Source organism: Amborella trichopoda, chromosome 3 (genome assembly GCF_054954075.1).
Source record: "Amborella trichopoda isolate Santa Cruz 75 chromosome 3, AtrichopodaSantaCruz75HAP2 v2.0, whole genome shotgun sequence".
Taxonomy (NCBI): Eukaryota; Viridiplantae; Streptophyta; class Magnoliopsida; order Amborellales; family Amborellaceae; genus Amborella; species Amborella trichopoda.
This window is the reverse complement of record NC_142338.1, coordinates 52,577,201-52,595,422: the sequence shown is the minus strand read 5'-3', so window position 1 is coordinate 52,595,422 and position 18,222 is coordinate 52,577,201. Positions and strand designations below refer to the sequence as shown.

The following is an 18,222-nucleotide window of genomic DNA, read 5'->3' as shown; positions in this document are numbered from 1 at the left end:
TGGAGTAAGTGGAACTACGCTTTCTCTTGATTCCACTGTCTGCTTGATTTAGGAGAGAAACATGGTTAAGTAATTGCGTACCACCAGAATTAGCCTATGCTGACTGCATGCTCTCAACATATTCAAATGCTCTCAACATATTCAAAGCATGAAGGAAACAATGAACCAAAAGATGGTGTCGCACCAGCATTAGTGGATGAACTAACGACAAAATGCTGAGAGGTTCTTCAATTCTTTGGATAGCCACCTCACAATAAGTTTAGGGAATCTCCCTCTAAAAAAAGGACACCAAGTGCTTCTTTGACAATCGCAGCCCCAGATTCAAAACATTCTCTCTGATTACAAACCTAGACCGATATTAAAAAGAAACCCCCCCACCCAATCTGGCAGCCATTGTCTACATCACAAAAAATTGGGAGTCATCCTCATCAGTAAGGGGTACAAATTGGGTCTCTTGGAAATCTAGACCATGTAACAAATATAAGCACTATCACTATCAGAAAATCTTTCATGACCCTTAAGTGTCCTGCCTCAAACTCAGAGGGAAATGGAGACGACACAAATGGCATTACCCATCCCTCACTCCCCCAAAATCCTCCCTACCAACAGAGGGATGCAGACATAAAGAAACCCCAATGAACAAAGGAGAACATGCCCAACATATTATGCACCCTATTTTCATGTCATTATTCAAAGTTAGCAACAAAAGGGTTTACACAATATGAGACCATCTGGTCCAATTCTTGCTCGTCATAAATCCTTCCCTTTTCCAAAATCCTCGAAAAATAAGAACTAACACTAGAATTAAAAGAAGAACTAGAATCCAAGCTGAATGAAATGATGGAATCCCCAAAACATTAACTGGCTCATGCGGTGACAGTATAAGCAAATCTACTTAACTCCACACTACTTGTTGTCTTCACGGAAGGAAAGGTCTAGTAAGCCCAACCTCTTTGCTAATAAGTAAAACTTTTGAAATGCACTAAAGGGCATAGAAGTCAATTTTTTCTACAAGTAAACCCTCCAGACCTAAATAGAGAACCCAAGAAGCTACAGTAATACAACCTAGATTATCACTCTGATGCAACTTCAAGAGGAAGTCCAAGTGAGGAACAGAATGGGCAACAAATCGTGAAACCTGGAGAAGGAATATGTCAATATCTAATAACATTTCAGTAAGTATAAATATGCTATAATTTACAATGCCGTAAAGGTATGATCAATTTCCATATAATACATGTTTGCAAGAGAATATCAATTCAACAAGTTAAACCATTCTTTAAAAACTCGAATCAGTGGGTAACCAGTCACCCACATATACGAGTCAAACCACCAGTCCAAGCTTTTAAAAATTGTAAAACAGTCATCAAAAACTTTCTATGGTTTCTTAATCTTTGCCCAAAACTTGTTTCACAAGAGTTATTGTCACCATTTACATAATGTTTAGCTTAACGTTTGATTCATAATCGTTAAATACTTCTTTATAAAACTGCCCTAGTTGGAGTCAGACTCAAGCTCGAGTCCACAACAGGTCCGAGTCTGATTCCAACTTTTTAAAGACCGGTCCCAACAACTAAACCAGGTTGACCTAACATTTGCTATCCTTGTTCATATTGAACATAGGGGGTGAAAACCATAAGTACAATTGTTTGAAACCAGGAGGAAACATAACATTGCATAGTACACAAACTTGACAATACATAGATGAGAACACTAAAGGCCACAAACACAGCCCACAAATAAGAGGAACACCAAACAGAACATAAACACAAGCACTCCACTCCAACGCCACAACTTCACATGAGAAGTGGTGTGGCATGGACTTATTTAAGAGCCCACAAAGAATCCCTAGGTTAGGAATTGTGATAGGGCCTTATTACTACTAATGACACTTCTTATTATTACATTAGGCATTGGGATAGTAATAAGTGACCAGAGTTTCCTCTTGCATGTGAAGTAGCAAAAGCCTGCAAAGCCGAACCCTTTCGCGGTGGCACGCTCCGAACCTTTTCCCCTTCACTTCCTTGCGCTGCCTGCTACAATTCCCAGTGTTTAGGAAACTTCCGAACCTAGTATTTCTTCTCCTGCTACAAACTCTAGCTTCAATTGCTGCAAACTCTACATCTAAATAGAATATAATACATCATCATCGTAGTCTTTTTCTAACTATTTGGGGTCGGCAAATAGAATATGATTAGAAGCTAAAATTAATTGTTACAAAACTTATGGGTTATATTGTGGTTTGTTTGGGATGAGTACCCACCAAGATATTTTCTACTATACGACCATTTGCTTTCTATAGAAGAAAGTCACAATAACTCTTGGTGGGAAGATGTCAAATCCAACAGCTTGAGGGTGTAGCACAAAGCTAGATAATTTTTTTTTTGAATTTTGAATGTACTCAATAGTACACTTCCAACAACCTGATTTAAAATCTAGCTACCAAAACTGTTTGTGAACACCTCATACTAAATATTAATATGGTCTTACTTAATACTTTTCCTTTCAGGAGTTGGAGGTGTCGATGCTTAAAAGCATAGAAATTGAATGTATGGAATCAGATCCAAAGTCCAACAAATAAGTCGATAAATAAGTAAGGGTGAGTGAGCCTGTTTGGTTTCCCGGGACAAATGTATAAGAATTAAACCGTCTAGCTCCCTCGTCAAAAATTTACATCTACTAAACTAAGCCAAGCGACAGTCCCACTCACCCAATACCCAAAATAATAGCACAAAAATTAGTACGTGCTTCGGTGTTTTTACGTGCTCTCTAAGGGGAGTCCCTATCACCTAACATCAAAAGTAAGGGTGAGGTCTGCATAAGGTGTCAACTTTATACAATTGAAGTAAGGTGCACCTCAAAATTGTGTCGAAAATGTAATTTCCATGCTGTAAAGCCTTACGATGATATAAAATCTATAGTTGACCCTTAAACTTTCAAAAATAGTGATGATAATCTATATGCATTTGAAATTCTTGAAAATGGACGGTCCAGATAATGTGTCAAGAGATGAATTATTTTTAGGACTAAAAACCCTTCTCTTTTTTTTTTTCATGTATAGGAATCTCGAGGTAGAGATGATCGATTTGAGAGTTTTCTGATATAAAAAAAGCTTCACTGGTGGGTTTTTTAGGTGCACCTTAACTTGATACCTTATATAAGCTTTTTCTTAAAATTAATAGCATTAAAAGTATCATGTATTCCGGTGTTTTGAGGTGCTTCTTATCTCTCTAAAAGTACTATGTATTTGGATGTTTTTACGTGCTCTCTCAAGGCTATCTCATCGTTTTTTTTTTGCAAACTCTTAAAAGACTTTGACGGTAGGGTTTTTGGGAACGCAAACTCTTAAAAGACTTTGACGGTAGGGTTTTTGGGAACGCCTCGCATGTGAAACTGAGAATCCCATATATTGGAATCTCACTCAAAATCATGTACATGATTGATTAAATGCGAAGTAGATGAATTCAACAATAAATTGAGTGTAATAAATAAAGCAAATATAAAAACACATCACCACAACACGTGAGTTACACGGTTCACCCTATAGAGCTACGTCCATGGCTTCGGCAAGTAAAAATCCGCTATCTTAATAAAGATTACAATTTTTTGTTATGAGAGATAATACATCTTTTTAAACATCGATAAAAAATCATCACCGATCATTCCTTTTAAATTCGCTCTCCTGACCAGGTAACATCTTTCCCACCGCTATAAAAAAAGGCATCTTGAGGGCAACTAAGATACTTCTTCTCTTTAGAAGTGGAAACTTAACTAATCCAAAATCACATGGGAATACCGCATCTCTCTTACTCTCTTTTTTGGAGACCCATCTCCATCTTGGAGATCCCTTTCCATAACCCCAAAGGGGATGGGTATTATATTTTCTTTGATCATTTTTAAAGGGATCACTTGAGCTTCTTGCTCATGTAGAAACCCTTTCTCTTTTTACTATAATGCCCTCTATATTTTAATAAAAACATAGACATGGGGATTTTAACTATCACCAAACCTAACATTGATAACCATGAGCGAAAAAAAAACAACAAGGTCTATTTATTTTGCGGCAGACATGGCTTCTACAAGTGTATGACTTCCCATGTTTGTTTATACCAAGTGTGACGTTATTTTGGAAACGGTTGGACAGCATCTGTTTTTCAAGGTTTCCAAAACGTCTTCCAATATATGCGGGTGAGGGGTGTTCAATGGACCCACTCTACCTCGAAGCCATAAATCTTTCTATTAAAAAAGAAAGGTACATCCCTTCTTAAAACTCTCCCATCTCTTTTCATAAATTTTGACTTTTGAAATTACTAAGTTTTTTCTCTTTCAAAATTTCAAAAGGTACTTCTCTCCCATCTTTCGTCTCTCGCACCTCTTGCATCTCTTTTTTAAAAATTTTCTCTTTTTTACATGGCATCTCCTTGCATTGTCCACGTTGGATGCATTGAAAATGTTTTTTGAGCATCCAGTACCACATTTAGTCCACAAGGGTTGGTTTTGAAAGGTTGTTCTCCATTTAAAATGATTATTTTGTATATTTATATCTCTCGTATGAATTGATCTCGAATCACTAATGCTCAAGGAAAAGGAAACAGGCCATTATTATCTATGATCTCTCTCACACACACACACTAATGTGCAAGCAAAAGGAAACAGACCATTATTATCTATGATCTCTCTCACACACACTAATGTGCAAGCAAAAGGAAACAGACCATTATTATCTATGATCTCTCTCACTCACTAATGTGTGATCTCTCTCACACACACTAATGTGCAAGCAAAAGGAAACAGACCATTATTATCTATGATATCTCTCACACACACTAATGTGTAATCTCTCTCGCGCACTATTGTGTAAGATTTATCAGTCTCACACTACCCTGTAAGATCTATCTCTGTATACAGTTCCCGCCTTAATTCATCACTATGACGTTAGAGCTCTCTCAATCGCCAGAGACAACCCAAACTAATTGTAAAAATTATTGAAAGTCACATTAATAATTTATCCGCCCCCATATTTTGGTTCTTGAAATCAATTAAAAAAAATTGGACCTTCATAATTTAAAAATTACGTATTTTTGGGTCTTGAAGGGTAGTTTGGGATTTATTTTTATTTTTTCTCATTAAATTTTTTATATTTCAATTTTTAGGGTGGTTTGGTTGAAAGAAGATTTGTCCAAAGAATTGGCTTTATACCTTGCAAGGCATGAATCAAATTTCTCATAAAACAACTTAGACTACCTTGCAAGGCGTGAATCAAATTTCCCATAGAACAACTTAAGACTAGAAAAGAAGGAACCAGAATAGAAGCTGAATGAAATGATGAAATCCCCAAAACATTATCGTAACAGTACAGACAAACCTACTTCACTCCACACTACTGATCTCTATCTCTTCGAAGAAGGAATGGTCTAGTAAACCCAACCGCTTTGTTAATAAGCGAAAGTTTTGGATGGCAGTAAAGGGCATATAACTCAAACTTTTTTTTCACAAGTAAACATTCCAAACCTAAAAAGAGACCACAAGAAGCCACGGTTTTACAGTGTAGATTATCACTCTAATGCAATCCAAGAGGAAAGTCCAGGAACTCAATAGGCAACAAATCGTGAAACATGGAGAAGGAATATGTCAATATCTAATAACATTTCAGGAAGTATAAAAATGCCATAATTTACAATGTCGTAAAGGCGTGATCAATTTTCATATAATCCACGTTTATCAGAGAATATCAATTCAACAAATAAAACCAATGTTTAAAAACTCGGGCCAGTGGTTGAAACCAGTCTCCCACAGGTACGAGTCAAACTACCCATCCCAAGTTTTGAACATTCTAAAACATTCATCAAAAACTTTTTTTCGTTTCTAAATCTTTGCCCAAAACTTGTTTCACAATAGTTAATGTCACCATTAACAAAAATGATGCCTGAAAAGTTATACAAACACCACCACTATATATTTGACCTTTTAAACTATATTCCCGACCAATATCAAATGTCATCCTAAATTCAATTGATATGATTCAATTATAATGTCCCATTTAAAGTTAATCCACAGGAAAACATCATAATATTTGATATGACATAATCACAAGCATTAGAACCAGCTAATTGGGTGGGTTGTAATGCAATTTTCTATAAACCAGCAACCAAAATTTACATAAAATGAGACAGTTTTGTCAGAATCCTGATTCTCATTCTAAATCTTATTAAAACAACAAAAACGACAATAATATTACACCGCATCCAACGTGCTGTAATAACATACCAAAATTACAGTGAAAAGAAACACCAATCCATAAATTCAACAAAATTATAAAGAATTTATAATGAAACAAGTAAAATCTGAAGGAAAATCGACAAATCTCTAAGGGTCGACAGACTTCACCCTGGCCCCAAAGTCTTGTCATTGAGTTAAAACCAAAATATTACCCAATAATGCAAAGAACGAAGATGGATAAAAGAAAATCTTAAAATACTTAACTACGAATATCCTAATGCCAGATAAAGCAAAGGAAGTCCAATAGAAGGATACGTTAAAAATTTCGACCGAGAATATCTTTTTAGCCTAAAATTTTTAAAAATGAACGTCAACTATAAGATTAAACAAACTATAGATAATTTCAGATCAAACAAAAAAAATCAATAGGAAAATTTACCAGTTAATGGGGATTTATATATTTCACCCCTACCCCAAAAGTCTAGTAAAAAAATTGAAACGTAAGTTATGCTAGACAATGCACGTAACCATAAACGATGAAAGTGCATTAAAAAACTAAGTAATACATATCTTTAGGCTTAAAAATAAAAAATAATATCAAGTAATTCAATGATTAGAAGGGAGAAAAAAAAATTATAACATGATGCTATCAGTAAGAAGCAACATTTGAATGTTGCCTAATATTTGCCTGTAATAACTGTGCATATTATTCAGACACCCTCACTAAATTCGTACTTATTCAAACCCCCTCACTGGATTCGTACTCTTAATTTGCGTGCGATAATTGTGCATATTCTACAAATTTCTGTTGCTCTTGGACTGACTTGTGTGCGTCAATTGTTATATTTGTCTATCGTGTGTGTAGAGAGAGAGTGAAAGACAGCGTGTGCACTGACATTTGTGTGTGTGGAGAGAGAGGGAAAGAGCTTGTAGAATGAAATTTGTATGTAGATGGGCTTATTTATCTATCATGTGTGTGTAGCGAGAGAAGGAGGAAGAGAGAGAACCAAGATTTTTCAACAACCTATGCGTAGACATGAACCATCCTTGTAAACGAGTTGCAAATATGCATAGCAAAAGTATGAAGAACCCCATACTCTACTAAACTTGAATAGTCATTAAAGAATTACTAGCACTTTAGAGTAAGTGGAACTTGGCTTTTTCTCGATTCCACTGTCCATTCCAAAATCAGCACAGAAGCTGCTTGATTTAGGTGGAGAAACATGGTTAAGTAATTGTGTACCACCAGAATTGGCTCCTGCAGACCTCATGCTCTCAACAAATTCAAAGCGTGAAGGAAACGATGAACCAAATGATGGTAGTGGATGAACTAACAACAAAATGATGGTAGTTGCCACCTCACATAAAGTTTGGGAATCTTCCTCCAAAAAAGGAAACCAAGCGCTTCCTGGAGAATCGCAACCCTATATTCAAAGCCATGATATTCTATCTCATTACATGAACCCAGACCCATGTTAAAAAGGAACCACCCCACCCCACCCCACCCCACCCCATCCTGCAGCCATAGTCTACTTCACAAAAAATTGAGAGTCATCGTCATCAGTAGGGGGCACAAATTAGGTCTCTTAGAAATCCAGATCAAAGTGACAAACATAACCACTATCACTATCTGCGTCAAACTCTAAGAAATGGAGACGACACATATTTTACCATGGGCATTACCCATCCCTCACTCCCCCAAACTCCCTACCAACTAAGCAATACAGACATAAAGAAACCCCAATGGCAGAACATGCCCATCATATTATGCACCCTATTTCCAATATTATCTATCGTATGCCATTATTCAAAGTTAGCAATAAAAGGGTCTACACAATGGGAGACCATCTAGTCCAATTCTTGCGTCAGTGTGGCCATTAAAGACTTTATGAATGCTTATAAAATGAAATGATATATCAGAACATGAACTCATTAGGTGTGTGGTCCCTCGTAGATCATACTAAGCAAACGATGTTTGCTGATACTGGACTGTGCTTGATGATCTAAGCCAGTCGGTTGAAAAAAATGCATGTTACCATGGCATAGAGTATAAACCAATAAGGGTTCTAATGAGTCATCCCTTGATGGGGTCGGAGTATGCCCGGATGAGTGAGTCGAAAGACTGTGTGACCTTTATGTGTGATGGTGACCTTCATAGAAAGGGGCCAAAGCCTCATCCATGTACCATCACACAGTGTGCATATTTATAGACCGTTTCGAGAAAGCAAGTCACCTTTTAGGGTGAAGCGTATGCATGTACGAGAGATACTCCTATGCGCCATAGGAGTTGTGATCGTATCAGGTCTAAGTAACCTTTGCACGCCTCTAGGGGAGAACCTGAAATCCACAGTTAAAGGTGAAGTGCCCCAGTGTTTGATTGATTTAATTCCTAGACTATTTAGATCATTTTTCCATCTAATGAATTTAATTATGTTTATTTTATAATATATATGATTTTAGAATTATTATTTAAACTTTTCTAGATCTCTAGATATTTTATTTATCAAATTGGGATTTATAAAATCAGAGATATTGATTTTAAATTGATTTAAATATTCAAACAAATTCTAAAATTATTTTATTGAGTTTTAAAAATATTTAAAATTGTATGGAGGCCCATTGTGCATATGGGCCTACCATGCCCTAGATGGTGGGGCCCATGAGATCCTCTCATGGGTGGCATGCCCCACCCATGCAGAAGCTTTCTATTTTTGTGATAAGTGATTTTGGCTTGTAGGCCAAGTTGCTATGTGTTTTGGAATGGTATTGGCTTGACGAAGCTTTGAATGAATTTTTGAAAAGAGAGATAAATATTCTAGTACCTTCCATAATATTGATGGCCCATCTATGGAATGGATGGTTCAAATCTCTCACCCTACAAATCACCCAAGATCAATTATTCATATTCAATCTCACATGAAGAAGCAAGCCAAGGAAAACCCTAAAAAACTCTAATCATGTTCAAAACCTATAAAAAAAGGATTGTCTCTACCCAAAATCTCTACACATTTTCTTTCTATCTATCTCTTAAGAAAGTTTATCTTTCTCTCATGAAAGCACAAAAGGGGCACGTCCCACTCTCTCATCTTTTATCTCTCTCTCCCACATTGTAAAAAGGGGCTAAAGGTTTAGGTTATTGGGTTTTTCTCTCTCCCATCTCTCAATTATGGAGGTTAAAGGTTTTAGGGTATAACAAAAAGATAATTCATCTCTCTCAAACTAGGTTGCTAAACGAATTCACACAGGATTTGAGTTTGTGATCAAAGGGGTTCATGTTCTATTGATGTGGCTTGGCCTAAACTTGCTTTTCCGATTGAGATTGATCATTGATCATTGATCCCGTGCTATCGAATGGTCGTGACCCACAGCCCGATTGAGGTAATCTCCGATACTCTCTTTTTGTTTCTTGTCATATTTAATTATATTGTCTTTATATTATCAAGCATAAGAATTGTGGATATTTTTTTGTTTAAAGAAAATTAGTTCAATGGCATCAAGGTTTTTAAGATCTTGGATTTGTTAGTTTTATTTTCTTTGAAGCAATAATTATTGTAATAAGACTACTTGTAATTGATCTTTGCCAATATATATATATATATATATATATATATATATATATATATATATATATATATATATATATATATATATATATATATTCCCCAGCAAGATCGCATTAGTCTTTCCTTCCCTTGTAATTCCCAAAATCCTCCAAAAATGAGAACTAACACTAGAATTAAAAGGAGGAACCATAATCCAAACCGAATGAAATGATGGAATCCCCAAAATATTAACTGGCTCATGCGGTGTTAGTATAAACAAACCTACTTCACTCCACAATACTCGATCTCTTGGTCTAATAAGTCAAACCTCTTTGTTAAAGTTTTGAGGAGGGGAGGGAATGAGAGGGGGCAGATAAACCTCACCATCCACCTCCCAATGAGGAGACGGGGAAGGGGATACCAATACTGCTCCACTCCCTTGGGTTACATGTCCCAAGATTACCAGAACGGAGCATCGATTACTTTACTATGGTTAAATTAAAATTTGAAATTAAAACTTCTTCACTCTTACTAGAGTGCTAGGAAGAGTTAAAAAGAGCTAAGAAGACCGTCAGGCTAAAATAAAATATAGAATGAGCCAAACTAAACCCAGATTGAGAAACAGATTAAAACACTAGAGTGAGAAATAAACTATAAGTTATTCAAGAGAGGGAAACATAGCATCTAATCTGGATGTGCTTGAAGAGGATATTAACCCTCGAGGCCTCACCCGGTGCACTTTTGAGTGACACCCCTTCCAGAACACCTATAATTCTTGAAAAAATAAACAAGGAATGACCTATAATTCTTGACAAAAAAAAAACAAGGACTGAGAGAGAGCACTGACAAACATCCCTTCCAGAACGTACGTAAATACGCCTCTCCTCAACCTATCGAGAGGACACAGGCGGAATCCTCTCTCTCTATTTGCGTTTCTTTCCCAGGAAATAGTTTCTTATATTCACGTGAAGTCACAAGGTGCCCATAGCGCCTCTGACTTGAGGCGGCCCGCGTCGAGCCTCGCCCATGGCTTCCCCATCTCTCTTCTCTTTCTCCCCATTTTCTCTACCTCACTCTCCCCTTTCTATCTTCTCTCTCTCTCCCCTTTGTCTCTATTCGCGTCTCTTTCCCAGGAAACTCAAAAATAGTTCTCTCTCTTTCTCTCCCATAACGCATGGGCATGGAGGCGGCCCGCGTCGAGCCTTGCCCATGCCTTCCCCTTCTCTTTTCTCTTTCACCTCCTTTTCTCTACCTCTCTCTCCACTTTCTCTCTGTTCGCGTCTCTTTCTCAGGAAACTCAAAAATAGTTCTCAATATTTGCGTCAAGTCTACCTCTCTCTCCACTTTCTCTCTGTTTGTTTGCCTCTCTTTCCCATGAAATTCAGAAATTGTTTCCAACATTCGCGGGAAGTCATAGGCACCCATAGCGCATTGAGTTTCCATTATTCGCGGGAAGTCGGAAATAGTTTCCAATATCTACCCGTAGCGCAACATTTGAATGCTACCTAAACATTTATGGTAGGACGAAACTTGTTGACTCGACCAATTTGTTAATCCAGACAGTTTTTGAAGTAGACGATTTGGGTCGTCGATCCGTTTTTTTAAATTTGGTTAGCTCAATGGCTATGATACTAAATACTTCCTACCATGCTACACACGGAAAGATTTCTTTGCATTTTAAAGTCCGGAGACCTTGGCATTGTAATAATGGAAAACATTTGCACATCAAAATTTGTAGGAATGAGTAACATATGTGTTGTAACCCATATCGTCTACAAAGTTGTGAAAAATATGTTCGGCATGTTCTAGATCGCCGCCATAATTTGATTTCCATTGGCTGATAATCACTTTGTTAATGGGAGTTGAAAGCTTGCATAGGGTTCTCTTCCAGTGGAAAGAGGAAACAAGTGTTGGATTTTTTACATGATGCAAGTGCATTTAAATTTAGATAAGGTGAACAATATTGAGAAAAATCCATCAAATCGCACAAGCAATTTGGTCATATTAGTGAGAATGACCTTAAATAACATCTCCCCCTAGCCTCAAAGATGGCCTCTAAATGACTATTCTCATTGTTTGATTAGCAAATAGCAAAGGGTTTCATAATAAAAACATTTGAAAACAAAAAACAAATATTTGTGAATCAATTCACTCTAGTGCGCAGTCCTATGAAAGCTAAGTTTGTTGGTGGTGCTTCTTATTTTATTACCTTGATAGAGGATGCTTGCTATGAAAATCTCTAAAATTCTTCAATATTTTCATGCTAGAATTGAAAAGAAAACAGGACAACCTTTAATATTCTCATTTATAATAGTGAAAATTATACTTCTAAAATATTTTACAGAATACTACAATGGGATCGAACCAGTTTTAGCCTTTGGTCCTAACTAAAATGCCCCCCCTTCTATTTTTTGGGAAGCTGTTGTTTTCCCTTTAACCGAGTCGGATAGAGAAATGGATTCCTACATGGCCTCTCCATGCGTAAGGAATTTGTATTGGGAACTTCATGACCTGGCTTCTTCTTGGGTGGTCAACCCTCATGCACAAGAACATACACCTTACCTCGCCCTAAAAATTAGAATTTCAAATCTAGAAACCACATTATCTAGACTCGATTTTAAAGTTTTCCCACTCCAGAACTGCAATTCTCGGTGATGTTTGAGTTAAGGCTTTACTTAATTTGATGGGGTTACAGCCCTATCAAAACATTTTCCTAACAGGTAAAGATGTTAGTGTTAGCAACTATAGCATAGCATCCTAAGTTCGAATCCCACCGGCCAACCTACCCGAACAAAAGAGAACATTATATGTTCTCTTTAATAATATACTTAAGAGGAAGGTTGCGGAAGGTTTCAAGTACAACACACACACACACCTGAGAGAAAAACTGCCTACAAAAGGAGCTCAGTACAACCAGGAATAACAAGAAGAGTTCCTCAATATATTTGTTACAAGAAGAGTTCCTCAATATATTTGTTGAAGATTCATACTGTCATGTATTTGAGGATAGCAGCACGAATCTTCTCCATGAATTCTGCCGCTTGTTTCTGCAAAATCAACAGAAAGACCCAGGGAAAGGAGATGTTAACAATTCAAATCAAAGCACTTGTAAAGGGTAAACAAATAACAGTTATCAGGTATCATTTTCACAGAAAAACCAGCTCTTCACCTGGTCATCTTTGTATGCAGTTGCTATATTCTCATCAAGAATAGTCAATAAAGACCTATTGATCTCATTCTTCTCAACCATCTCCAACAACTGGTTGAAAGTTAAATTTTCTGCAGCTCATTAGGAGACACATAACACATGACATAAAACAAATATAAAATCATCATTGAAGTACTTAACCACTGTCAGAACTGAATCATGTCAGCCCCCTTTTTTTATCATTCACATTCTTTCTGGAAAAGAACTGAATTGCATTTTTCCCATTTCCTATTGGAAATAATTATTAACATAAAGACATTTTCCCATTCAAAAAAGGATGACGCTGGTATTTCAGACAAAATTCAAAGTTTATGCTTCAATGCCAATTCCATTTTTCCAATCTCCCTTTGGAAACATTTATTAAGTTTAAGGTATTTTCCCATTCAGAAAAAAGGATGACAATGGTATTTTGGACAAAATTTGAAGTTTATGCTTCAATGCTGGGGCCATGCGACTCCTAAACTTAGAATTCCAAACCACTAAACATACCGTTGCCTTCTTGTCCTTGGATTGAAATATCCTAGCTAACCTTTCTTTCGCCAAAATAAGGTCTGCTTGCATCCGGTCATATGCTTCTGCAACAAAAGAGCACAAAATTGATTTTGTCCCTGGATTATTGTGGAAAAAAAGGAGAATGACACCCTTTTTTTCAAGAAAAGAGAGAGTTTATCAATTTCTCCATGACCCACATCTTGTATTTAGTTCAGTCACCTGTTCCTTCCAAGAGAACCTTCTGCATAGCTTCTAACTCGATCAATCTGTCTTCCATATCCTACAAGTACATCATGAATTCAATTGTATAAAACGTTGTGGCTTTATTTGAGCCAATCTAAAAGAATGCGCAAGTTTCTCTTGCCAAATACAAACCTTAGTTTTCGTCACTGCAAACCGTAGTTGGCCAAGTTCAAATTGCAGGTGCTTGAAAAATTCCTCATTCAACCTGCAGCGTGAACCTTATATATTTGAACCTTCTCCTTTGTTGCCCATTACATTATGTACATAGTGGTACAGATGCCCAGTTACATTACGTACACAGTGGTACAGATACAAGATACTAAATTCATTATGTCAAATTTGAGATCATCAGAACATCCCCACATTTATGATACCCAGCTTTAGCCTTTATATTGAAAGGAATGCTTAATATTCTGTTCAAGACCTCTAACCACTCTTTTCACCAGTGAAAATTTGAGAAGGGGAAACATGCAAAACAAAAGATCATCTGCACATCTATCAGAGGCACAACCTATGAAGAGAGAGAGAAAGAGACTTGGAATTTCCAAGGAAGTAAAGTCGTATCATTGCCAACAATGACTAGAAACAACTAAGGAACATCTGTAAGGGCCAGGGTGGGAACAGGGCTATTCCCTTAGAAATTGTGAGAGATTTTTTTTTCCTTTCAATAAGGAAGAATGATGAGAAATTATGAACAAAGCATTCATAGAATTTTAAGTGATTACAAGCTTTGTACAACATGCATATATCTGAAAGGAGGCTATACCCTAGTCTAATCAGGGAGTTTCTGGTCACAAAATATAGTCAGAGATAAATAAGCTAACATGGAGTTTCCTGGGGAAAAGGAGAATGAATTCTGATTGAGCCATTTGAGCAAATGAGACACACATAGGAGATGCTTGATCTGAAATGGAATAAAAGGAAATCATGCACAACACATTCCAAAAGCCAAATAGTATGCCTCTTTGTTGATTTCCATTGAGGTAGTTAGATTGCTAATTGCTATTCAATATGGATGATGAAGTAACTACAGGAATGGTGTATCCTCCACATTGCAACTAAAGAAAAACAACAGAAGAAAACTTCTTATTGATAAGTAAAATAAAAGATCAAAAAACCCACAATGTTCAGTATGAAGTACATGGGCCATCATGTATTTCCCTTGCCTCATTTATAGCCATCACTACAACTTGAAGTAATGAAAGATTGGAGTGGATATGCCTTTTAAATGCAAGATTGGAGTGGGTGTGCCTTTTAAGCTTAGTGTTAACCACTACCACATGATGCAGACCTTCAGGTCCAAACGTACAGCCATGTCTGAAAATAACCGAACCCGACTTATCTCATGTTCTAACTGTAGAACATCAAATTCTGTAAGTGCATAAGTAGCAACTGCAGCCTAGATGATTGGTCACTAGTTATTGAATATTCTTGGGAGATTCTCCACTCCATGGTAAAACAAAAAATAAGACATTGTGTCCAAGTTTAGTACAAAATAATGCAGGTCAAGCTTAAATACAACTAGTGAGACAGTGGGCTGATACTGGACTCCAATTTCATATCACATCCCTCCTTTTAGAGATAAGATTATGAAACTATTTATCTCTTTTTTCTTTTTCATGGGTAGATACTACTAAAAAACTATTGGTCATGTGAACATAAGAGTTTGATTGTCGAAGTATTGAAATGAAATTGGTGAGATTAATACTATTCCTAATTTGCTTCATAGCACATTGCAAATTTGTATACCTAGCCATTTGCATGTGTACCTATCTCCTCTCCCTCACTAAAAGCATCCACATGACTACAGCTGTTTTCTGAATCAATATTCTTTGTCTATCACTCCCAATCAATCTTTCACTTGAACAAATGATTGATACAGAAATATGGACTTATTTTGACGATTTTGATTTCATCTCTTTAATAAATTATGAAATCACTTTGCTTTTGAAGAGATCAAACATTTTTCTTAATTTGTCATGCTTTGTATTAGAATCTCTGTATGCTTCAAACAAAGCTTCAAAACTTCTGTGATACCAGCTATGCAAAGCACATCATCATGAATGCAACAGTCAGATGCAGTGTTCCAGGACTTGGCCGAGTCCACTTGGACTCATCCGAATTACACGGCCTCGCCCTATGGGCTAAACAAGTTTCACCCAAGTGCATTGTACACCCATGTATATATACTTTATATACATCAATATGTTAATTTTGACTAAAAAAGGTTCAAATGGCTTGTTAGCATGTATCCTTATTTGCCAATGTGGTGGGAGTTCGAACCCCCGAAAAACACTGCCCTTTAAAAAAAAAAAAAAAAATTCCAGAAGATTTAGCCCTCCCTTTAAGGAGTCAAAAGAATAGGAATTCTAAAAAGAGCAGTTGTGAGGATAGAACCGAAACCTCGCATAAAAAGGCATATCAAGAGCGACCCACCTAACCACTACCTCATTTTACGGTTGATGTAAGAAATGGGGAGGTTACAGTATATATATATATATATATATATATATATATATATATATATATATATATATATATATATATATATATATCTTTTTGTCTTTATTTTTAGTTTTTAAACTCAGCTGGACATGCCTGAGTTACTTGTACTTGCTCGAGTAACTCACCTTGGCCAAGGGCCGAGTCCTTTTTATGTACACTGGTCATATGCATAAAATAAGATATTCAACATAAATGTAATCATTGCAAAATATTCCAAAAATAAGGAAAATACATATTACGAACAGAAAATGCAGGTATACAGCAACAAGGACATTCTGTTAAGCTCATAAAGTTTACATGGCCATAATTCTTTAATATTTAAATGCTTGACACTCCTATTATACTTTCAAAATCCTAAAAAAACTTGTACAATGAATAAAACTCCAACAAAGAGAGAGAATACACAAACTTTGAGGGAAATATACAGACCGAGGCCTCAGCCTTGCAATCTCAAATTCGAGCTCTCGGGCTTCAGTGTCCAAAAAGTATTCCACTAAGCCTTCAACTGTATCAGGCACCACACGTCCCTGAAGCATAAATTACCCATAAATTAGGTGCGAGAGAGGGCAGAGAAAGAGAGAGAGAGAGAGAGAGAGAGAGAGAGAGAGTTTTGCCTGTCTAGCAGTGCGGCGCTGCTGCTGCTCTTCTCGGACCTGGCGCTCGAAGGCCTCGCGAGCGCCGGCGTCTTTTTCGAGCGTCCTCTTAAACTCCAATCTCGTAATATGCCCTGTCTGAGGAGGACCCAACAACCCCTCGGGGTCCTTCCTTAACCAAAACCATTCAAATGAGAAACTACATACCCATGCTTAGAGAGAGAGGGGCATGGCATAGAAAGAGAGAAGAGCGAGAAACTCACCCATCCTACGCAGAGGATCCTCGACCTTGTTTTGAAGTTGTTATTCATCGGCCGGGGAAGAAGAAAATTAAGGGACGGGACCAAATTGCTTCTCAGAGAAGCCATGTCTCTGTATCAGTTTCTCACCCTCATAGGCCGAGCTCCCCAGCTTTAATTGCACCCCTTTATCCACTGGTGTCCTAGCACTTCTCCAACCGTTGACGGTTCTCTCAAATTCCTTCACATGGGTAAGCCAGATATGCGACTTCCTTTCAAATTTCATCTTTAAGATGGTTTTTTTCATTCAAAATTTTAGGATTTGTTAATCTAAACTAGGTGTTGTAAATATGGAAATTTTAATTGTACCAAAGTAAAAATTATATATATTTTTCCACCATTTATTTGTGAGGACTATTTTTTGACTCCATCTCTATGCATTGGGAGATACACATATGTCTACTTTTTTGAAAACCCAAGTGCAGTATATGTGAAGTAAATACAGAATTAATGCATCCAAACGTTTCCGTTCTTTAATGCAAGTGTTGGGTTAAACGTTCCCATAAGCGAGAATACGAACCAAGGAAAAAGATGCATTAATTTCCGTTCTTTAATGCAAGTGTTGGGTTATACGTTCCCATGAGCGAGAATAAGAACCAAGGAAAAAGATGCATTAATTTCCGTTCTTTAATGCAAGTGTTGGGTTATACGTTCCCATAAGTGAGAATAAGAACCAAGGAAAAAGATGCATTCGACATTAGTAATTGGAGGTATTCCAATTAATTGGAGATGCAAGCAAGAAAGTGATGAAAACACACATAAATTTCACGCACTTGTGCTTTCTCCAAACGCGTTCCAATTTAGTGAACATGTACTTGTGTTTAGTCTTCAGACTTTATCATGAGACCCGCCCTTATGCCGCCTAAATGCATTTCAAAATAGATGCTCTTTTCTCCCATGCTTGTCAAACATTTGTTTTTTCTTTTTTTTTCTTTTTCTTGAAAGTGAATCATATTCATTAGCCTTCAATCTTCGCCTTCGGATTTTGGGCATAAACCAAAAAGAAGCAAAGCCAAGTGCTGCTGCTTCAATAAAATTCAAGCTGGTTCAGCCATATTTGAACCGCCTCAGATATGATTCGGGTCTTCTTTGGATCTACTTCGGCCAGCAAAGAAAAAAAT

The 18,222-nt window shown here is 36.8% G+C and overlaps 1 protein-coding gene across 2 annotated transcripts; it reads right to left on the bottom strand.

The window, feature by feature from the left end:
• Positions 1 to 12,544: 12,544 nt before the first annotated feature.
• Positions 12,545 to 17,189, bottom strand: LOC18429264 (dimethylallyl, adenosine tRNA methylthiotransferase). Of its 2 annotated transcripts, none has more exons than XR_016051632.1 (8): positions 17,066 to 17,189; positions 16,824 to 16,970; positions 16,639 to 16,736; positions 13,837 to 13,909; positions 13,681 to 13,741; positions 13,459 to 13,544; positions 12,931 to 13,040; positions 12,545 to 12,808 (listed from the first exon to the last, which is right to left on the bottom strand). XR_016051632.1 is itself a non-coding variant. In XM_006838551.4 (8 exons), the coding sequence occupies exons 1-8, from the start codon at positions 17,168 to 17,170 to the stop codon at positions 12,746 to 12,748; spliced, it is 723 nt and encodes a 240-aa protein (XP_006838614.1). In that variant the 5' UTR covers positions 17,171 to 17,189; the 3' UTR covers positions 12,545 to 12,745. The 2 variants fall into 2 exon arrangements, 1 of the variants encoding a protein (XP_006838614.1); XM_006838551.4 differs by having other exon boundaries at positions 12,931 to 13,020.
• Positions 17,190 to 18,222: the final 1,033 nt, after the last annotated feature.

Bases quoted from the DNA above. Each gene is read 5' to 3' on its own strand.
- LOC18429264 (XM_006838551.4), bottom strand. From the start codon at position 17,170: ATGGCTTCTCTGAGAAGCAATTTGGTCCCGTCCCTTAATTTTCTTCTT. The intron at 16,971-17,065 runs GTGAGTTTCTCG...TGGTTAAGGAAG, and splicing joins GGATCCTCTGCGTAGGATGG to GACCCCGAGGGGTTGTTGGG. The intron at 13,742-13,836 runs GTTTGTATTTGG...ATGTACTTGTAG, and splicing joins TTGCAGTGACGAAAACTAAG to GATATGGAAGACAGATTGAT.